Here is a 24,382-nt window from a genome sequence, read left to right on the forward strand (position 1 = left end):
CCTTATAGTACTATATTACTAGACTAATTCCTAAATAAAGGCTAGATATAAAACGGCTAAATAGATATAAAATATAGATAAAAAATTAGAAAGCTATAATTTTTAGTAAAGATAATAATAAGTATAATATATACTATCGCGAACCTATAATTATAGTATTAGATCCGCTTAAATAATAGCTAGATCTAGTATAGCGGCGACGATTTCCTAGCCTATCTTTAATAGCTATAAATATTCTATTAATTACGCCGATATTAGTAAAAATAAAGTAACTCTTCTTTAAAGCTAAGTTATTAGTAACTAATTAGTAAGGTTTTATTAATATTAAAATACTTAATCTTCTAAAATCCCTTAGGTCTTAGGATAATAGCTTACTAATATTTTTAATAGAAGTAAGTTCCTAACTAATAAAATAGAGACTAGCTTCTTATAAGTATATTTTAAGTATTAATATATAGATAGTAATTATAATACTATTAAACGTATTAGCTTTAAAGCCTAAGGTTTAAGTCTTAAGGATAAAAGTTAATATCGGCTTAGTAAAATATAATATATTAAAGTAATAAGGGATTTATAGGTATATAGATAGCTTAAAGCGGAAATAATATCTTAACTTTAATTATATATACTAAGCCTATATTTTATATATCGCACTAATAGTATAAACTATAGTTTATAATATAGTATAGTTTATTACTAATAAATAAATAAATAGTTTAGTTTAGCTATTTAATTTAAACTAATATTTTAGTTTAACTATATAAGCTAGTACTACTAGTTTAGTGCGCCTAGGCTAAGTATACTAATAGTTTAGTCTAGTAGCGTTATATATATTAAAGGGGCCGTTTAAGGTATTTATATATATTACTTATACTATTAAGAGCCTTATTTTTAAGCTACGCTTAAATAGTCTATAAGCTAAAAGGGACCGCTTTATATATTACTAAGCTTAGAAAAATAGCTATTATTAAAATAAAACGCACCTATAGGTAGTAACTACCCTTAAGACTAATAAAGGCAAAGTTAAAGTATCTTACTTTATAAAGTTTCTTTTTTAGTTTAAATAAGCGTTAGTTAAATACTATATTAAGGAGTAGTCTATATTAATATAAAGTAGAAATAAATACTACCTTTAAGTAAGGTAGTAGCTTTATTTAGCTTAAGGATATTCTAATAGAGTCTATATAAAGTAATAGTTTATATTTCTTAATAGTACTCTTATTTATTATAAAGTAGTATATTAATATATATTTATAGTTAATAATTCTTAAATTTTTAATCCCTTAAGCTAGGTATATCTAACTATTATAAACCTAATATATATATAACTCTTTAGATTCCTTTAATAATATACTAAATCTAGTAATCTATAAATAATTTATCCTTTATTTAAGTAACCTATTCCTTTTATTAACCTAGGCCTAGATACTAATATTAGAAAGTAAGTACTAGTTTAATTTTCTCTTAAGGGAAGTAAGGTACTAATTAAGTATATCTATATATTAAAGGCGGTTAAAGAACTATATTAATAGCCTTTAATAAAAGCAATAGCTTTAACCTAGTTTAATATAGATAATATAAGACTTATTCCTTTATTTAGTTATAACGTTAAAAATAGGATTAATATTAACTTTAATAGCCTTTTATTTATAGTCTTATCTTATAAGAATTATATATATTAAGGGGTTTACTTTATTTAAATCTTTATATACTATTGACTCTTAGTTAAGCTTTACTTTATAGCCTAGCTATATTATAATTAGTAGAGAATTATAAATAGGAATTAAACTTAATTTACCTTTTACTTTACTATAATTTTAAGCGTAGCGTTATTATAAGATCTTTTTTTTTTAGCTTATATTACTTATAGGCCCTTTATAGAGGTTATTCCTAGCTAAGTCTTTCCCCCCTCCTTATCTTTTTTAAGGTCGATATTATAAGACGGTACTTACTTAAAAGGTATACTTAGATACGCCTTTAGTAAAGTATTTAAAAGATATAAAGGCAATAACCTAGCGTTCTATAAGCGGCGATAAAAACCTATAGCTATAAGTATAATTATAAGGTTAAAGGTCGCGGGGTAAAAGTTATAAGGCTCTTAAAAGTAGTATTAGTTAAAAAACGATATCCTAAATTAAAAAACTTAAGCTTACCGTTAACGAAATATATATACTACTACCTAAGCGTTAATAGGTTATATAATATTATAAATAGATAAAGATATCTTATAGCCTTATTCTTAGTAGAAAATCGCGGGTAGGGGTTTTATAATCTCGCGAATATTAATAAAGGTTTATCCGCTTTAAAATCCCCCTTAAAATAAAGCCTAACTAAGAGTAAGGCTAAAATTATAGACCTAAGCGCTAAGGGTATTATATATATTATTATATAATATCGCTATTTTTATCTTTCGCGTAATAAAGCTATATTATATTTTTCTCTTACTTCTTAACGCTATATCTTATATTTAAAACCAATGTATTTTAATTTTTTAATAAAACCTTACCTTAGAGAATATTACTTAGCTTAATCTTAATATAAAACCCTTATATACTTATAAGGTTAAGGTAGACGCCTTTTATTACTATTATATAAGCTTACCTTAAGGTACTAGTACGTCCCTTTACTTTATACTCCCTCTCTACCTTACGTTCCCTTTATATCTTACGCTTTATCTTTATCTTATACTCCCTCTCCGCGTTATACTCTCGCCGCGTTATACTTACTATAATATATACTCTCTCCGCCTTATACCTTCTCTACTCCTTACGCTAAGTCTCTCTACCTTACGCTCTATACTTCTAGGATCTAGCTTAGTAGGTAGTTATTTCTAATCTTATTCTTTACTAGTAATTCTCTAGGTTACTATAAGTATAAATCTAATTTCTTACCCTCTTTTCTTTTAAGATAGAGTTTAAGGTCTTTAATTAGTTTAGGCTATATAGCTTAGGTTTATTTAAAATCTATAGCGAGCTATATAAGTTTAAGCGAGCTCTTATTAAATACGCTACTATAAGTAATAGTTCGATCGGCCTAGATACGTTTATCGATTAAGAGGAGGGCTATCGCTATATTACTTTAGAAGTTATAAGCGGTAATAAAACTAAAGTTAAGTTAAAGGAGCTAATAGTTAAGCAGCGCGCTATTATATATCGTAGAACTACTACTAAGTATAGAGGAGAAATATAGCTATAGCGAGTTATTTATAGTATAAGACGGCGCGGTATAGGAATATAAGATATATAAAACTAAATCTAGGTTCTTAATAATAATAGTAATCTAATAATAATATAGCGTAAAGAGATATATTAAAGTAAGCGTAGCTTCTAGCCCTATAATATAGATCTACGTAGGTATAGAGAACTAGCGGCTAGGCATCGACTTATAAGTAGCTTTATTAAAGATAACGATATTATTATACTATATAGCTTACGCGGCCTTATCCTCCTCTTTATTACTCTTAGTTAGGTATAGTTTAAATAAGGAGGCTAGATATAGCCTTAAGGTATTAGGATATTTAAGAAGGCTAATATACGATCGCTTAGCGTATTACTTACGTTTTTAGGGGGTTTTTAGCTTTATATAAGTAGCGGAGAAATAGATAGTTAAAGAAGCTATATAAGAGATAGTAGTTATAGGAGCGTAGGTTATAAGAAACTAGCTATTCCCTTTTAAAGTTAACGGACTAAGTATATCTAAGGATCTAAGCTATCCCTAGAATTATATAATCGCTTAAAGATCCTAGGGTAATAGTCTTAATAAGTACTCTTACGTAAATACGCGTGCTTTTTTTAAATTCTCTTTAATCTCTTTATATTATTCCTAAGACCTAGTTCTATATATTATCCTCTATAGCTTAATTATATAGCTTCCTAGATTCTATTATATCCTTTACTTATTTAGAAAAAGCAAAATATACCTTTATTAGCTTATATAGGGCCCTATTACGAGCCTTTATAGTAAGCTTTTCGAAAGTAAGGTTATTTACTTTATTAATATCCTTTTTAAAGAAGCGTTAGGTTTAAATAATTAAGGATAATAGTAGGAACTTATATAAATAATTCTACTTTAATAAAATAAACTATAAGTAAGAGTTCTTATAAGCCTATAAGATTTTCCTATTAATATCTAAATTACTTAAGTTTTAATATCTACTATCTTAACGTTTTAGTCCTTAAAGACCTATTAGTACTATATCTATATATATTAATAGCTCTAGTATTATTACTTTAGCTAGAATTCGCGGTAACTAGTTTACTAACTCGGCCTTACTTTATTTAATACTCTAGAGTATTAAGGAAACTTAATAGCTATATAAGACTAAACTAAGATAGTAAAACTATATCTTTACCTATAATTATATAGTTAAGAGCTATAATTACTTTATTTATATTAAGGTTTATAATAGAGACCTTAGGCGGAATTATTATTATATAAAGGAAGGATATCTATATATCGAGTATTAGCTCCTAAGTTTAAAAAAAGAATTAAATTAAGTCGTCCTTAATAAATTTATAATAGAAAATAAGTACTTAGCTTAATATTTTCTTTCTTTTAGCCCTTTTTATAATAATAGTATTTTTGTTCTTACTTATATCTTATAAGGTCCTTATTTATACTTTCTATAGTAATAGACTTAATAAGTTTATAGATATTAATACCTTATTATAGCCTAATACTATAGCTCTATATATATAAATTAGTATTTAAGAGCTATTATAAGGCGCGCTAGATATACTTAGTAGATAATTATATATTATAATATTACCCTCTTAGTTATATCTTATAGTATATTTACATCTATTAAGTATAAGTAAGGTTATAAAGTTAAATATATCGTTATAGGTTATATATAAGGCGGTATATATTAGTCGATTAGCTAATAGTGCGCTAACTTATAGTTATATAATTTAAGTTAAATACTTACTTATAGTTTTAATATTACTATTAAATAACGCTAGTTCGGCTAGAGCTATAGCTAGTTTATTAATCTTATTATACGATATCTTTAATAATAAATCTAACCCTTTATTAAGGAGTAATTTAAAAGTTATAACCTAATAAGTTTCCCTATAAGCCTATACCTTATTATAGCCTAATACTATAGCTCTATATATATAAATTAGTATTTAAGAGCTATTATAGGGCGCGCTAGATATAGGTTTCCTTATAAGCCCCCTCTAAATAACTATACCTAGTTAAATCCTTTAAAAAGGCCCTCTATATAAATAGTAGGTTTATAGTTTTATATCTTAAAGTACTATTATCTATTTTAAGTTTTAGTTCTTAGGGACTAGGTATATTTTAAAGGTTATTAATATTAAAGTTTTACCTAAGCTAATATTCTTAGATAAACTTATTTAGTATCCTATATTACGCTTATACTAAATAATCTAAGGATTAAGTATATAGGAAAAATAAAGTATAATTAAACGATAGTACTTAATCTCTACTAACGGTAAAAAGGTATAATATTTATCCTTAGACTAAACCTTAATTAACTATAAAGCTAAACTATAGTACTAGGTCTACTTATAGATACTTAAAGGTTAGTTTAATAAAGTAGCTATAAAGGGGTAGCTATAAGGAAGAGGTACTATAAAGAAGAGGTACTATAGGGAAGTAGGGCTATAGAAAAGGGGGTATAGTAAAGAAGGAGTATTATAAAAAAGGGGTACTTTAAAGAAGAGGTACTATAAGGAAGAGGTACTATAAGGAATAGGTATTATAAGGAAGGGGTATTATTAAGAGTATAGGAGTACTTAGCGGCTAGTACTATATAGTATAAACTAAATTTAGCTATTTAGCTACTTTTTCTATTATTTCTTTTATTTTAATTAGTAGCGCTTACTTTATCTTAAGGTATATAAGTAAAAGCGGAATTTTAGGAAATTAAGGAATTACGTAAGACTACGTAATAGAGAGGAAGAAGGAGTATAAGGTAGGATGTTTAATAGAATTTATTAGTAGTATATTAGTATATAGAAGAGGTATTAAAGTTGATTTTTTTTATCTATTTACTAGCGGATATACTATCTTATATAGATAATTATAGCTAAACGGAAGAACCTTTCGGGATTAGATTTAGGCTGCCGTATAGCCCTAAGACTAACGGATTTAGTAATACCTTAAATATATTAGGAAGTGTCTTAGTTCTACTAATATCCGTGTTTAAAGGAGGTTGGTCGTACTAGTATTCTTAAGAGGTCTTACTTAGTATTCTAAGCTAGCTCTATTTCTTCGATTCCCGATTATACAATAACCGGCAACCCGTTTAATATATAATAATATATAAAATAACGAGCGATTCTTTCTCTATAATATAGGATTTTATCTATAACTAATATACTACTTATTAGCTTATATAATCGGGAGAGTATATTATAGCTACTTTATTTATAGTAGGAATACCGTTCCTTATAGCCTCCCTTATAGAGTAGATTTATATACTCTTTACTAATTTATTTATAGTAGTATATATATAGGGTAAAAACCTTATTTAAGAAAACTATTCTTATACCTTAATAGGATATATAAGAACCTATTCTTTCTTAGGAAAATAAAATCCTTAGGTATATACTAATAGAAAAATATATAGTAGGAAATATCTATAGTTATAATAATTATTTATAGGATAACCTTATATAAGGTAAACCCTATTATTACTAGGAAAATCTTAATAGATAAAAACCTAGTAAATATTTCTCTAGGAAACCTAAAAAGGAAAAACCTAGTAAGGGAAAGATATAGAAAGTATAAGAAATATCTAAAAACCCTTTTTAATTGCTTAGGAACTTATACTAAGGATAGACCGTCTCTAAATTTATAGAGTAATATAGGTCTTAATTCCTTTATAAAAATATTAGCTATATTATCTTTTAATTTGATATAAAAAACTCTAATTTTCCCTTCTCTTATACTAGTTTTAGTATAGTAATAGGCTAATCTTATATATTTAGACCTTTTATAAAATTCTAGATTTTCTACTAATTTAATAGTAGTAGTATTATCCGTTAAAATATAAGGTATAGTATTAGGAATCTTAATAGATAGATCCCTAGTAATATATTTAAAAAGCATATTTAAATAAATAGCTTTTTTATTTGCCTCCCTAAGGCTAATATACTTTGCTTCGTAGGTAGAAAGGGCAACGGCTTTCTACTTAGAGTAAGCCTAGCTTATTATATTATTATATATATAAAAACAGTAACCGGAAAAGGATTTTCCGTCCGTTAAATCCGACGCTTAGCTAGAGTCGGTAAAACCCTTTATATATAGATAGGTAAAAGGGATATTATAATTATATTTAATCTTTAGGCTAGGAAATTTATTTAAATATTTCTAAATTATATTTAAAGCCTTAAAATACGTTTAATCGGGCTTAGCCGCGAATCTAGCGTAGGAAATTATAGAATATAAGATATCTAGCCTAGTAAATAAGGCTAAGTATAATAGAGATCCTATTTCTTTCTAAAATTGCAATATATCTTCCTTAGAAGGTAATTCCTTTACTTTTATAAGCTTAAAGCCTACTATAGCGGGTAAATTTAAAGTTCCTAAACCTTCTTTATTAAATTCCTTTAATTTATTTAAGGTATAATTTTCTCAGGATATATATAGCTCTTTACTTTCTCGGTTTAATATAATATTTAGACCTAAGAAGTCTTTTATATCTCCTAAGATAGTAAAATCTAGGAATTTAGATAATTCTTTAAATAATCTTTCTTTTATTATAGATTTAGAGGGCCCTACTATAAGAAAGTCGTCGACGTAAATTGCTAAGGCTATACTATAGTCCTTATTTATAAATACTCCTTCGTCTATTAAAAGAGGAAGAAATCCGAGTTTATTTAGTATATTTTTAAATAATTATACTAAAGCTTAGGACTTTATTTTAGGCTATATAATGCTTTCTTTAGCTTTGCTTTAATTTAACCGGTTTTATATAGGTCTAGGAATTTAGTTAATTTAATTCCTTTAGCTCTATAAGCTAATCTATATTTTAAATAATATTCTTTAAGAGCGTATTCTTCGTAGCTTATAGGAAGATCAATATATACTTCGGTATCTATATCGGTATATACGAAGGCATTTACTATATCTATTTATAAAGCTTCGAATTTATAGATAATAGCTAAAATAAGTAGAATTCTAATAGATTTAGGTCTAGCTATAGTTAAGAAGGTATCTAGGAAATCTAAGCTATAGATCTACTTAAATCCCTATATTACGAAACGGGCTTTATATTTTATTATATTATTTTAACTATCCTTCTTAATAGTATAGACCTAGCGACCTCCTATAGCCTCCCTATCCCTAGGGAGGCAGGAAAATTCCTAGGTTTTATATTTAATTAGCTAGATAATTTCCTTAATTATAGCTTCTTTCTAAAAAGCTATTTTAGGGCTATTTATTGCCTATTTATAGGTCTTTAGAATTTTTAGATCCTAATTTTCTATACTAGCTAAAACTAACTATATAAAATCGTAGTTTAGAAATAAATTAACGTTAGGGTATTCGATATAGTTAAAATCGAACCCTTCTAGCTTCTTAGGTAATTCTACTACTATTTTACTAGTAGTAAGAATAGGATCGTTATTTAAAGACTCTTCTTTTATAAAGGGCGAGGGACTTTTATCTCTAGGTTCTTTAATAGCTTCCTTTATAAGGATATAGCTTTCTAGCTTATCTTTATTTAAAATAGAATTAAAATCAAAGGTATTATTACTACTAGAGGTTTCTAAACTTTTTATAAATTTATTTTCTAGTATAGTAATATCTTTAAAGATAGTAATCTTTCTCTTAGAAAGATCCTAGATTTTATAAATATTTTCTAAATAGCCTACTATTATACCCTTAAAAGCTCTATTATCTAGCTTATCTTTAGGGTCTTTATTTTTATAATATATAAGGCTTCTAAAGGTCTTAATTTTATTTAAGGTCTCGAAGGGTAGTATTATATTATCCCTCTTTTCTATAAGACTTTTAAATCCTATCGTAGAATATAGTAATCTATTATATAAATAGGTAGCTATTAAAATAGCTTCTCCCTATAGGTATTTAAGAAGCTTAGTAGTAAATAAAAGAGCATATACTTTTTCTAATATTATACGATTTATTCTTTTTATTCTACTATTAGATTTAGGCGTCCTAGGAGGACTAGAATTAAAGGTAATTCCTTCTTTTTCGTAGTAATGCTTTATTTTATATATAAATTCTTTAGTATTATTAGAAAATACTTCTCTAATCCTAGTATTTTTAGGGTTATTTTCTACCTTATTTTTAAATTCTAGGAACCTATCTAAAGCTTCCCCTTTTCTTCGAAGAAGGTATATTTCTAGATATTAGGTTCCTACGTCTAGGAAAGAAAAATAATAGTAATATTTATTATAAGTAGGCATTTTAATTAGCCCCTAAATATCTAATACTATTTTTTCTAAATAGGAATAAGACTTATACAAGGGTTATTTATTAACCTTATTCGTTACTTTAGCTCTAATATATATTTCGCACTGCCTTATTTTACTTTCCTCTTCTAAAAGCATTTTTATATCCTTATTATATCTTTTTAATATTTCTTAAATAGCCCTACTATTTATATACCCTAAGCGTAAGTGCTAAGTATAAAAATCTATATCGTTTACTTTTAAAGACGTAATAAGGATCGATTAGCTTTCTAATAAAGGTTCTATAGGAATATAATATAATTTATTTCTAAGAAATCCTTTCGTAAGGACCTTAGCCTTATTATCTAATAAAAGGACTTTATTTCCTCCTATTAAGGCATAGGTATTATTAAAATAAGATTAGGATAGTATATTTACCCCTAATTTAGGTATATAAAAGCAGTCTCGAAGGATATACCTTTTCTATTATATAGGAACTTAAATACTAAGTCCCCCTTTCCTTTTACTAATATAAAGGAAGCTTTTCCCTAGTAAACTTTAGACTTAATTTCTTTATAGTTAATAAGGAAATTCTTATTAGATACTATATACCTAGTAGCTTTAGTATTATATATAAAATTAAAGATCCTTTTATTCTTATAACTAGGAAATCCTCTTTCTCTTACCTTTAAGACTAATTCCTTTATTTTAGGAATCGAGGCTTTTAGAGGTCTTAAAGGAGAGTCTTTATTAGCTTCTACTATAGGGGTAATTATAGAGGTTAAAATTACCTCTAAATCCTTAGATATATATATAGGGGTCGGAGCCCTAAAGAGGTCTATAAGGTCGATATCTAGGTCTATATTTTCTTCTTATAAAGCTATATTTAAGACCTTATTACTATCTTCCGAATCGGACTCTAGCTTAGTAATTCGAGCCTTCCTTCTTTTATTAGTAGTAGAAATACTATTAAAAGGGGATTTCTTCCTAGAAGAAGAAGAAGAAGAAGATTTTCTTTTCTTAGAAATTTAAGTCCTATCGTCCTTTTTTCCTTTATTTAATACCTAATAAGCGGGAGCCTTATTTAGGTATAATTTATAGTAATTTACTATAAAATGCCCTGGTTTTTTATATTCCTTATAATACGGAGTATCTATAGAATTTCTATAGGATTTCTAAGGCTTCCTTTATATTAAGAAGGCTTTCTCCGAAGATTTATCTATATCCTTTATTCTTCTAGCTTCGTCTAAAAGACTAGCTATAAGGGATTTAAGGGTAAACGCCGTAGAATTATACCTAAGGCTCTACGTAATATTTATAATATAGCTTCTAAATTCCTTATTAAGGCAATTAAGAATCTATACTATAAGGATTACTTCTAAAATTTCTATATTACGGAATTTTAAATCCTTATAGATTTCCTCTACCTTATAAAGGTATTTCTCTAAATTAGAGCTTAAGGGACTAAGATTAAAGAGCTGCTTTATAAGTAAATAATTTAACGAGAAATTCGACGGATTATATAGCTTTATAAGCTTATCCTAAGTAGCTTTAGTATTTATTAAATGCTTAATTTATATTAAAGGGCTATCTTTAACTTAAAGAAAAATCTAGGATAAAGCTTCTATAGTCTTTATATAATTTTCTTACTCTAAGGTAGTAATAAGCTTTTCCTTAGTAAGGATAGCTCTTATCCTCGTAGTCTAAAGAGTATAATTTAAATTCCCCTTAAGTCTAGAGAATTTATATTCTTTTTATCTACTTATTTTATATAAATTTATATTATTTCGTTCGTAGGGATTAAGAAGTCTAGACGGGAGTTTAAGAGTATAGGAAGGTAGAAGAAGTCGTTAGGGGGATTTTCGAGAGGAATTTTAGTTGAATATTTCGACGAGGAATTTTAAAGGTATAAGTAGTTAATTTCCTAGCTTAAAAGGAGTAAGCTAGGCTTATAACCTCTTAAGGTATATAAGTAATAGCGGAATTTTAGGAAATTAAGGAATTATATAAAACTACGTAATAAAGGGAAAGAAGGAGTATAAGGTAGGATTTTTAATAGAATTTATTAGTAGTATATTAGTATATAAAAGAGGTGTTAAAGATAATAATCTTATCTCTATCTACTAGCGGATATACTATCTTATATAGATAATTATAGTTAAACGGAAGAACCTTTTAGGACTAGATTTAGGCTGCCGTATAGCCCTAAGACTAAGGAATTTAGTAATACCTTAAGTATATTAAGAAGTATCTTAGTTCTATTAATATTTATATTTAAAGGAGGTTAGTCCTGCTAGTATTCTAAAGAGGTCTTAGCTAGTATTCTAAGCTAGCTCTATTTCTTCGATTCCTAATTATATAATAACCGGTAACTAGTTTAATATATAATAATATATAAAATAACGAGCGATTCCTACTCTTTAATATAAGATTTTATCTATAATTAATATACTACTTATTAGTTTATATAATTAAAAGAGTATATTATAACTACTTTATTTATAGTAAGAATACCGTTCCTTATATACTCTCCTAATTATATAAGCTAATAAGTAGTATATTAATTATAAATAAAATCCTATATTATAGAGTAAGAATCGCTCGTTATTCTATATATTATTATGCATTAAACTAGTTACCGGTTATTATATAATCGGGAATCGAAGAAATAGAGCTAGCTTAGAATACTAGCTAAGACCTCTTCAGAATACCGGTACGACTAACCTCCTTTAAATATAAATATTAGTAGAACTAAAATACTTCTTAATATACTCGAGGTATTACTAAATTCCTTAGCCTTAAGGCTATATAGTAGCCTAAATTTAGTCCTAAAAGGATTTTCTATTTAGCTATAATTATCTATATAAGATAGTATGTCTACTAGTATATAGAGTAAGGATTATTAACTTTAATACCTCTTTTATATACTAATATGCTACTAATAAATTCTATTAAAATTCCTACCTTATACTCCTTCTTCCCCTCTATTACGTAGTCTTATATAATTCCTTAATTTCCTAAAACTCCGCTTTTACTTATATACCTTAAGAGATTTTCAACGGAATTTATTAGTAGTATATTTGTGGGTAGGCACCTGCGGCAGCTGCTGCAATGAGACGGTACTAGGGTTAACCTGTGATGTTGTATTCGTCTTGATTCTCTATCTAAGGAGGCAGAGGCCAGCGTGGAGAAAGGGGGCACGCTGCCCTCAGCCGCACACGTGACCGTACGGGTCACGTGCCAACCATGGTTGGTCACACCACTAGATAGATACATTCCTACACAGGCAACTCTTCTTTTGCTGTGAGAAGCACAGCAACACCTTGAACGGGTCTAAAGGATAGTAGCGTTAAGGCCGTGAAGGAATGTGCCGTGAGGGCGTGTGTCATTATTGCCAAAAGTGGGTCCGACGTCTTGTTCTTAGCTGTAGATATCTGGGAAGAAGTGAAGGGTCTTCCTGATAGGAGCAATCATTTGATCATAGGTATAAGGAGCGGTTAGGAACGTTGTACGTATCCTTCGACTCGAATTGTCAGACTATTGGTATCGATGAAGCGTTCCAGGGCTCGGTTTGGTGATGCTTTCGTCATTGCATCTGCTGGGTTGTCTGCGCCGTTGATCCAACGAATATCTGTTATCTCTCTCTTCTCGTATGACTGGCGAAGGGCCATGATATCAATCATCAATCGTTTTTCCTTCGTCGTACCGAGCTTGACTAGGCATTCGTAGAGAGTACGAATCCGTACAGACGATGAGAGGGATAGGAGGAAGGTTGAGTCGTTCCGTAATTATCTTCATAGTCATCGCAAGGAGATGCCTATGTCGAATCCGTTGGCCATACCGTAGATCTCTGATGCTAGGACGCTACGGGTAACACGTTTGCACTTTGTTGAACTCCAGTGTACGATGTTACCACTAATCTCGAACTGTTTTTCTTTGTGGTTTGTCTCGTTAACGAGGGTAATGACGAATCCTAGTTGGGAGGATAAGTCCTTGTTGTTTGCGAAAGAACCATCGGTGAAAACCATCAGCTTTGCAGTAGCTAGATCAATTGGTTTGTACGTGAGGCCACGTAGTTGGTGATCCATTTGCCATTGCAGTCGCTTGTTCAAAATTGCGTAATCTTTATCCTGAGGGTCTGTACTTGGGCGGCGACTGAAACATCGAAAGAAGCTTCCGGTTGAGCAATTGAAGCAATGTATGAGGCTCGCGCTCGTTCCTCAACGTAGCGCTGGTGACGATCAATTGCTTTAGGGTCAATGGTGGTCATTTTTGCTGCTTGTCCCTTCTGTTGAAGTAAAGGGATCCTTTCTTAAGGGGTTATTATTCAGCAACGTCAGTCTTGCACCATTAAAGTCAACCGTTGTTCCGTATGTGATGTCAGTCTTGGGCTTGGAACGAAATTCTGCCTTTGTAGCTCTTCTTCTTCACGGGTAGAAAAGTTGTTCGTTCCAAGGATGAGGGTGTCATCAGTTTGCATTCCAACAATACCGAGCGTGTCAGGGCCAGTATTCGAAATCAGTAGGCAGGAGTCATAGGTGGAGGTAGACATATCCAGCTTTTCGAGGTGATGCTGCTGATATGTGCGGAACCAATGGACTCCGGCTTCTGCGATACCGTACAGGGCTTAATAACACGAATAATTGTTCCGTTAGGGTATTTGCCTTGTAGTTCCGTGGGCAAATACGTAAGAATGGTCCGGGAAAGCTTGGTCTGGGATTGCGGGTATGCCTGAGTGATATCACGGAGGGAGAGGGTTATGCCGTAGTTTTGAAGAAGTCCGGGGGCAATAGCGAGGATGAGTCTCTGGCTAACGCGTTGAATTGTCGGAGATTGCGTCAGGAGGGTGGTCTTCTCAAAGTCGTTATGTCCTTGAATAACAAGTCGAGACTTTTCGTAGGGCTTAGTGTTGATTCCTTTGACTTCACGAACCATTCGAGAGCGAAAGATTCTATAGTTTCCATGAGTCATTTGATCGTATCGTTCAAATTGGAATACACCGCGGCCAACGAGGTCAGTAATCTCTTTGTTATCGGATTCTTCGAAGGGTCACCAGGAGAGGTGATTATGCCATCAGACCGTAGCTTGAGGAAAGAGCTTGTGCATCTTCCTCCTTTTGGGTCAAGAAGCTCTGGTCTACGGCGGGCCATCATGATCAAATCCTTTGGCTTGTTCTTTGATCCTGGTGGGCGTCCTCTTGCGGGGGCGGGGGTTCGGGTCGGGCAGGCAGGTCCGTTAGGGTCTTAACGGGGTCTTGAGCCGGTTGTTCATTAAGATCTGAACGAATGCCTGAGGGTCTGTGTCGTGTGTAGGGTCGGAAAGAGTGGTATCATCACGCAGATACGGTTGTACAAGGGTCGATCGAAAGACTTGGGGCCGTTGACTGTGTCAATGGTGATGTTATGGCTATCAATCGATGCAATCTTGAAGGGTCCTTGCCAACCGTCTTTCTCTCCAAACGCGAACTTCACTTTGCAGCGGGAGGATAGCACTTCTGTCGTGCTCGGGCCGTTGCGTGCATGGAGGGCATCCTTAACTCGTCTTTCTGCCGAGAGTTGGCGGAGCATTTTCATCGCTTTCTGCATAGCTTCCGATCTTTTGAGGGTAGAAGCGGAAGGGGCGAGTCTGTAGATACGCGAGGGTATGCGCCGAAAACAAGCAACGTAGGCACAAGACCGTCAGGTCCTGCCGTATCATTGATTGCTTTAACAGCCATTTGAAGGACTGTTTCGGCGGAAGTGGTGTGGCCAATCTCAGCATGGAGGATGTTAAAGGCGCGTCGGAGGGTGCGTGATAGCGTTCAATCTTTCCAATGGACCAATGCGTCTCAACAGGTACTTGAGAGCATTTGATTCCCATAATCTTTGCTTCGTTCCGGAATTCGAGAGAAGCAAAGTTAGTTCCTGCATCATGACGGAGGGTATCAGGAGGTCCAAGATACGTGTCGATCCAGAGGGTCCGGAGGGTCTCCATGTATCTTTAGCTGACATTGACGGTAAAAATCTGGCTCCTTGGAAAGCAGTAGCTGAGTCCACAACGTGTAGAACAGGGCGTTGTGGTGTTCCTAGGTGCATCACATCAACGATGATTTCGTAGTTGAACTCTTGATCATCGTTAAGGGTGAACTTGAAGCGGCGTGGGGCTTGTGAGTGCATTTGACAGTGGTGACAGAACTTAGAGATAGTCTCTAATGTGTCTATCGAGACGTCACTGTGCCCGGCTTGCTTCAAGAGGTGATGGAGCCTAGGGACTGCTGGGTGTCCAAAGCGTCGGTGAAGTGTACGAATCTCTGTTTCCGTAAGAAACGAGATGGACTCTTCATCTTTCGTAAGGAAGAACCAGGGATGTCCCCATTTGCGTACGACTGGAATGCTTGTAGGGCGATTAGTACAATGATTAGTACAATTGATGGTATCTGTGATGTTGTTGAAATAGATACCAAGCCGGTCCATATCAGCAAGGCAGAGCAAAAGGGAGTTGGGGTTTGAAGGACGTGGAACGTGATCCTTCCGAGGGTGTGTTAAGGGCGACTGTGCCGAGGAGTGGATGGCGTCGCTGTTGCCGAATTTGATGGAGGCCTGGCCGGATGTGGAGCTGTCGAGAGCTACAGAAGGGTCTTCTCGTTGTAGGGCGATGTACTGAGAGTATCCTGCTGTGGAAAATGTTGCTGCACCTGTGTCGATCATGATACCTTGGAATCTATCCCTTGAATAGCGATCTTCAATAATAAATTGCGAGGCTGGAACAACGGTTTGATCCGTCTGATAGACGTCTTCTCCTGTGATCAAATGATTGAATGCCTGTTGACAGAGCATTTGGCTTGCTTGCCATTGTTCCGGGTGATCGTTGGTGCTATTGTCATGTTCTTCCCATGTATCTTCAGTGTCATCAAAGCTGCTCATCTCATGACCTTCGTAGTCTAGAATATAGCCTCCGATGTCCGTGAGTTGTACACCTATGAAGTGACATTGAGTGATATGTTGGTCCTTGGCCTTTTGCCGTTCATCCGTAGAGTGTTTAGTTGACCAACAGCCTTCTTGTCCACAAACAAAACACTTCTTCGTCCAGTTTCGGTTACTGTAGCTATGATTGTAGTTACTACGGCTTTGAGGCCGGTAGTTTCCACGGTTGTAGCTTTGTCTGTATCCGCGGCTGGGTCGTTGACCTGAATATCCGTATCTACCTCGAGAGCGGTTGTTATTGTATCGACGGTCGAGGTAGTACTGATGCCCTGCCAAGGGCTCGTTGGCAGAGCTGAAGCTTATCAAAGACGGTTTGAAGCACTTCGTGGGGGGTCTTCGAAGCATCTTGGGCACGGATGGAGTTAAAGGTTATTGTTGTCCAGTCAGTATGGTAGTGGACATGGTTGACTTCCGTGTCAAAGTGTTGTTTGAAGATATCATACGCTTGTCGGAACGTCGTAGCCCATGTGATCTTATCAAGATAGAATCTTTGGGCTCTTCCATCAAGGATCCGGGAAAGAGTGCGTGAAATTGTGACGGTTTCACTTGGATATGAGAGCAGTTGCTTAAGAAGAGGCGGAGCTTATCATCAAGAGATCGTACGGCTCTCCTGTGTAGTTCCGATCTTTGTTCCAGGTCTTCATAAACTTCTGCTGGATGTCGCTATCGACGATAGCGTTCGGGATGTTATCCGGGGGGAGTTTCATGTATTCTCCAAAGGTTGCAGGGCCGGATAAGTGTTCGGGGATGGGGTTGGTGACGGGTTGGACGAGATCGGGGTTCTGGAAGCGGTAGGAAGTCGGATGAATAGTAAGAGAGGTCGGAGCAGGTTTATCTTGGATAGTCGGAGCAGGAGTAGGTGCGTTAGGAGGGCTCGTTAGGGTCTTAATAGGTTGTGGTTCGTTAAGACCTTGATGAGGTGCTGCTAAGGGCGTAACTGATGGTGAAGGAGGTTGAGACGGATGGGGATTAGTGGAAGCATTTGATCCTAGTAATGCTGTCTGCCTCCTGAAGGCAGCAGTCCTCTCATCAAACACCATCTCCGTAAACTCCTGCTCTGGCCAGGTTTGTGGGTTCTCGATAGTTTGTAATATGAGAAATTGTGTTGCGAATTTCCCCTTGTGAACCTGTGTAGATACCTCTTTTCCTTAGTAGTTTCCTGAGGGCTCTCTTGTATTCATTCGGGCGCGGTCCCATGTGTCTTCGGTCCATTCTTCAAAATGCTGTTGGAAGTAACCAAGGAGGTCGTATCCTTGATCACTGCCAGATTGAACGATGAATATGAACTTTGCCACATATGTCGTTACTGCGATCTTGTCCTTTTCGTCGTGTGTGATATCGTTGTCCCAAAGGTCGATATTAATTTGTCGGAATGCGGATGCTTGGATGTCTAGTGCCTGCATCTGGTCGCATATTTCTTCGAGCTGGGCTTCTGGGGACATAGCTCGGGCGGTCGGGGCTATCGTGATCAAATGAATGAGACGATGTGGGGTTCGTATTGGTCTCTTCGTATACGAGTTGTCGCTAATAGGAGGTCGAGCGTCGCGTACTAAGTAGGTCGTTCGCGGCCAGACTGAACTGACGGGGATCTTGCTACTTAACGTCAAGGGTCGAACGTTCTTACTAGTTGTTTGCGATGTGGTCGCCTGTCGATTCCGGTGCTCACGGCTAGGCAAACTAGCGGGCGATCGTAATCAACAGTTGGAAGGACTCTCGCGCGGCTGGGCAAACCAGCGGGAGATTCCTTGTTCTTAGCACAAATAACCTTCTTCTGAGCGCTACTCAGGGCCACAGTAAAGTGACGCGGACTATAGCACCTTCGAAGGTTGAGGAATTTGTCTCTTCTACTTAGCTGTCTGTGACGGGCGTGGGCCGGTCACTGATCAGTGTGGGTAGGCACCTGCGGCAGCTGCTGCAATGAGACGGTACTAGGGTTAACCTGATGTTGTATTCGTCTTGATTCTCTATCTAAGGAGGCAGAGGCCAGCGTGGAGAAAGGGGGCACGCTGCCCTCAGCCGCACACGTGACCGTACGGGTCACGTGCCAACCATGGTTGGTCACACCACTAGATAGATACATTCCTACAATATTAGTATATAAAAGAGGTATTAAAGTTAATAATTATATCTTTATTTACTAGTAGATATACTATCTTATATAGATAATTATAGCTAAATAAAAGAACCTTTTAGGACTAGATTTAAGCTACTATATAGCTATAAAACTAAGGAATTTAATAATACTTTAAGTATATTAAGAAGTATCTTAGTTCTACTAATATTTATATTTAAAGGAGGTTAGTTATACTAGTATTCTTAAAAGGTCTTAGCTAGTTATCTAAGCTACCTTTATTTTATTAATTCCCGATTATATAATAACTAGCAACCTATTTAATATATAATAATATATAAAATAATAAGCGATTCTTACTTTATAATATAGGATTTTATTTATAATTAATATACTACTTATTAGCTTATTTAATCGGGAGAGTATACTATAGCTACTTTATTTATAGTAGGAACACCGTTCCTTATACCTATTAAGATAAGCACTATATTAAGGGCCTTAACGCTAAGGCTATCGCCCGCGCCCTCTTATTAATACCCTCGTAGCTATTAAAGTTAGAGTATATACCCCTTTAGGCTAAGGATAATAACCTAGGGCCCTTTATCCTTTTTAGCCTAAACCTCTTTATCTATAGCTAGCTAGTCGTTAATATAGACTAGTTTAAGTAGTAGTTATAAGAGTCTTTAACTATTATAGGTTATAGGCTTAAGCTATAGCCTAAGCTATATAGTTATATATAAAAGGCCGGATCCTATATATATATATATAGGCTAGCTATATATAAAAGAGCTCTATATAGCTTATTAATATTATCTTATAAACGGTACCTATATATATACCTCTACTTACTCTATAATAGTATAAGCTATTAACTAATAGATCTAATAGATATCTTCCTAGAAAGGGTACTACTTCCTTAAGGGAGCACCGCGCTACCCCTTAAGCGGATAGGAAGTATCGTAGCTATCTTAAAAGCGATTAAAAGCGCGATAGCTAGCGAGAAGAATAAGGTTCTCGCTATACTAAAGGAGCCGTCTATAAGACTAGCGTTAACCCCTACGACCTCTATAATACCGGTTATAGTAGCGGTACTACTAATATAGAAGCCGCTTCTTTAGCTAACTTAGGATAGTAAGCCTAAGTCCTTTTACTTCTTCCTTAGCTAGCTATAGATAAAGTTTATAATAGATAAGAAATAGGGCCTAAACGGCTATTATAATATAGTATAGTATTTACTCCTCTATACGCTACTAGAGCCCTAGATATAGAGGATCTCTAGATTCTAAGATAAGGGCGGCCTTAAGGGTAAACGCGACCTATAGGACTTCTTCTAATACCTTATATATACGTTTAGTAACGTATAGGAGCGGGAGAAGGCATAAGATAGGCTATAGACCCTTAGGTAAAGGGATAGGTAGACCTTTAGCGAATTCCTCCCTAACTTTAAAGAGACGCTCTTATAGGCAGCGGGAACCACGGTATAGGAAGATAGCGCGAAGCTTATATAGTTATAGAACTTAATTACGCCGGCCTTATAGGAGCTACTTATCCTTATAATTATACTTACTAGCTATAGTAAGTATATAAGCCGGTTAATAAAGGTAGTATAGGGCTATAAGTAGACGCCGCGTTTTTAAAAGCTTTATAAGCGTACGCTATATAGCGGTAATAGGATTACCGCCCCTTTATAAGAGGAATAGCTAACTATCGATACTAACGGGGATACCTTAATATCGGCTACCTATATAGACCGAGCTAAACGTAGTAGGAAGTCGTTATTGAATATCCCTTATACTATTTCGCCCTTTAAGTAGCGGGCGAAGTAGGTAACGAGCGAGGAAATTAGGAAAAGGAAGGCTAACGGCCGCTACTTATATTATAGCGCGTCTATATACTTTATATTAAAATGCCCCTTCCTTTTAGCTAAGCGGCCTATAGTAGTTTAAGTAGCGAAAATAGAACTACTCCTTACCTTAAATAATAAAGAGGACTCCGCGCCCTTAAGCTTAGAGGAAAAAGAGTAGCTCTAAAGTAAAGATAGGCTCCGGAGCCTTAATTACTAGTACTAGTAAAGGAGAAGGAGGAATTATCCGCCTATATAAAAGAGGAGCCTACTTTAATATAGGTTATAATTAATAACTCCTTACCCGTCGCCGCCCTTATAAATAAGGGCTACTAGTACTATACTATAGTTAATAAGGCGCTTACGTAAGAGATATAAGTACTAGTAGAAAAGATCGCCTTAAGGTAAGTAAAGGGCGCCTTAAGCGCGATAGAGGGTATAGTAATTAAGGGCATTATATAGCTAGCTATAAAGGTCGACGGTTACTATAAGCTTATCGTAGCCTATATAATCCCTTAACTAGAGTTTCCCTTAATCCTCGGGAAACCCTAGTTATTATATATAGAGTTATACTCGGTTTTATACTAAAAGAAGCTATAGTTTAGGCCTATATAACGGTAGGTCCGCTACGATAATAGTTCTATAAGTATAGGACTAAGCGTATAAGCTTTATACTTAGCCTAAGAAGTCCTTGCCTCTATCTTCGTAGGAACTATATAATAGGTAGAGTAGGAGGAAGGCTAGGTAGCGGCTAATATAGCGGTCTATATAGTTAGCTTAGCGGATATCGATAAGGCCCTCTAAATAAAGAAGCTAAAGTCGCCCTCTAAGCTATAGTAGTAGATACTAAAGCGCTTTTATAACCTCCTACTACTATTTAAGTCCTAGGAAGTAAATAAGCTTAACCTATATAAGCCTAGGGTAGACTATAGGATTATACTCTATATTAATAAGAAAGGGTAGGAACTACCTATACTATTTAGACCGCTATATAATATATTATATACGGAGCTACTAATACTAAAGAAGTCGCTAAGGGACCTCTTAGATAAGGGTTTTATTTAAGTAAGTAGCTCTTAAGTAAGAGCGCCGGTCCTATTTATATATAAACTAAGGGGCGGGATATAGTTTTATTACGACTATATAGCTCTAAACGTAATTACGAGGCCGGACTACTACCCCTTACCCTTAATCTTAGATATACTCTATAACCTCTTAAAGGCAAAGTAGTTTATAAAGCTAGATATAAAATAAGCGTTCTATAAGGTATAGATCTTAAAAGGTAATAAGTAAAAGATAGCGTTTTATATACGCTATAGCTTATTTAAGTAGCTTATAACGCCTTTTAGCTTCTTAAGAGCGCCCGCTACCTTTTAGCGTTATATTAATAATATACTTCGCGACTTTCTTAATAGGTTCGCCTTTATATATATAGATAATATCCTTATCTATATAAGTAGCTCTTAGAAGGACTATATATAGAAAGTAAAAAGGGTCTTAAAGCGCCTTTAACTTTATAAGCTCTACCTTAACCTAAATAAGTATAAATTTAGGGTTAAGAGGGTTAAGTACTTAGGCTTTATTATTTATATAAGCGTAGGTATATAGGTAGATCCTATAAAGATCTAAGTAATCTAGGACTAAGCGGCCCTAACTATATAGATAGGCGTATAGAGCTTCCTTAGGTTCGCGAACTATTATAAGATATTTATTAAGGGCTTCTCCTATATTATAATGCCCTTAAATAAGATTACTAGAAAGCGGACCGCTTTTTATTAAGGGCCTATATAAGAAGGAGCGTTCTATATACTTAAGGACCTATTCTTATAAGCCTTAGTACTACTTTAATAGGACTTTAACTAGTTTACGTTAGTTAAAGTAGACTATAGCGGCTAGGTACTTAAAGGAATACTTTCTTAAGAAGTAGATAGGCAGAAGTAACTAGTAGCGTTCTACTCCTATAAGCTAACCTTAGTAGAGCGGAATTACGCTATTTACGATAAGGAGATATTAGCGATTATTAGCTACCTTAAGCGATAGTAAGCGGAGCTCTAAAGCTATAAAAGCTTTAAGGTTCTTACGGACTATAGGAACCTTAAGTACTTTATAACCCGCTAGTACCTCTTAGAGTAGTAAGCCCGCTAAGCGGAGTATCTCTTATACTTTAACTTCTTAATTAAGTACCGCCCTAAGTAGGACTTTATAGTCCTAGACGCGCTTTCTTAAAGGGATTAAGACCAGCTAATAAGAGTGGATATTAAGGCCTAGGATCTATAGCTTATCTTATAGGAAGCGCTATAGACTTATATAGGAGCTTCCTTAGTAGAGGAAGGCGCGGTGCTAGTAGACGAGCTTCCCCCGATACCTTTACTACCGAACGAGCTTCCCTTAGCGCCTTTACCTTAGTCCGGTAAGGAGGGATAAACCGGCCTAGGGGCGCGCGCGGCGAGAGTATTCTAAGATAAAGCCCTTTAACGCTTATAGGATAGGATAGCGGCTTTAGACTATACTTATAAGAGCGTGCGCCGCGCTATAGAGTCTAGCGCTCGACGCTTAGATCTAAAGCTAAAGCTAAAAGTATAGGTAGCTAACTACTATATCGACCTATAAGAGTATCTACGCTAGCGGGGGAGACTATAGGTACCGGGCGCACCGTATACTATAGAAGCTAAGGAGAAGGATAGACCGCCGGAGCTAAATAAATAAAACGAGCTTTAGGGGAGGCTAGTCTAGCTTATCTATAACTCTAGCGTTATAGGTTACTTAGGTAAGTAGGGTATAGCGGTAGGCCTTATAAGGGACTTTTACTAGCCCCTCTTATAGTACTATATTTATTGCTTCTTTTATAACTATAATATTTATAGCTATATAAAGATTTAAAGGGTATAGCTTAAGGGGCTACTTAAGTAGCTTTTAGTACTAGACCGGTTTTATATATATATATAGATAGACTTTATAATAGACCTCTTACTTATAAAAGGCGGTAACCGCTATATATAGGTAATTAAGGACCGACTTAGTAAATTAATAGTACTAAAGCTAATACTATTTATAAATATAAAAGCTTACGCGGAGCGCTTCCTTTAATACTAGGCCTACTTATATAGCTAGCTAGCCTTTATTATAAGTAATAGAGGGTTAAACTAAACTAGCCGCTTTTAGTAATACTTATACTAGCTACTTTAGATTATATAGCTACTTAATATAGCTTATTACTTATAGACCGATAAGGGACCTAAGAGGGTTAACTAGGAAGCGTAGGTATACCTATAAGTAGTTATAGCCTATAACTAAGTAGACTAAGACCGCTAGCTCCCCGATACCTAGCTTACGCTAAATAGTAGACCGTAATCTTTTATTTAGATAGCCCCTTTCTTTATAATATATAGCTTTAAGCCGCTTTCCTTAATCCTATTTACTACTAATATAGTAGTAGAGTAGTATAGTAGTATATTACTAAAGAGCCGCGCTTCTACGTTTATATAGAAGCTATAAGAAACTATAAAATACTACTAATCTATAATAGCCGCGGCGGCGTAGGATTAAAAGTAGTACGCTAATAAGACTAAGGCGCTAGCGGATAGGTTTATAGTAAGAGATAAAGTATAGCTCGACCTTTATAACTATAGGTTAGTATAACTAAAGAAGAAACTAAACTAGCTATATATAAAGTTTATAGTATAGAGGGTCGTTAGCCTATAGGTAGTTAAGCTCGATAGTCTCTTAATAAGGGTCTATAATAAGATTAACGTTAACTTCCTTTACTAAGCCTCCTTTAACCTATTACTTAGATAAGAAATAGTAGATACTTAACCGCTTATAATTAAGGTAAAAAGGGACGACGAATTTAAGGTTAAAGAGATATAGGCTATACGTTAAAGGAAGGTAGGCTAAGGGATATACTAAGAAGTTCTCGTTAAGTAGCGCGGGTACCTTAACCTTATATAGGAACCTATATATAAGTTTATAGGAGCTATAGCCCTTAATAAGTTCGAGACCTTATATAGGCTAGTAAACGAGAATAATAGACTAGTAGACTACTAGTAGTAGCCTAGGCTAAGACTATAAAATAGGTAAAGTAAAGTAGGTAGTTATAATAATATAGGTATAATAGTATAGG

General features: G+C 34.1%; 1 protein-coding gene across 1 annotated transcript; it reads right to left on the reverse strand.

Annotated features, from left to right (window-relative positions):
• Positions 1-17,496: 17,496 nt before the first annotated feature.
• Positions 17,497-17,790, reverse strand: HRG_08904 (uncharacterized protein; the record flags this gene model as incomplete). The annotated part of the gene is made up of 1 exon (XM_044867375.1): positions 17,497-17,790. The coding sequence occupies one exon, from the start codon at positions 17,788-17,790 to the stop codon at positions 17,497-17,499; it is 294 nt and encodes a 97-aa protein (XP_044717396.1).
• Positions 17,791-24,382: the final 6,592 nt, after the last annotated feature.

Source organism: Hirsutella rhossiliensis (assembly GCF_020360975.1).
Source record: "Hirsutella rhossiliensis strain HR02 chromosome Unknown scaffold00011, whole genome shotgun sequence".
NCBI classification, from domain to species: Eukaryota; Fungi; Ascomycota; class Sordariomycetes; order Hypocreales; family Ophiocordycipitaceae; genus Hirsutella; species Hirsutella rhossiliensis.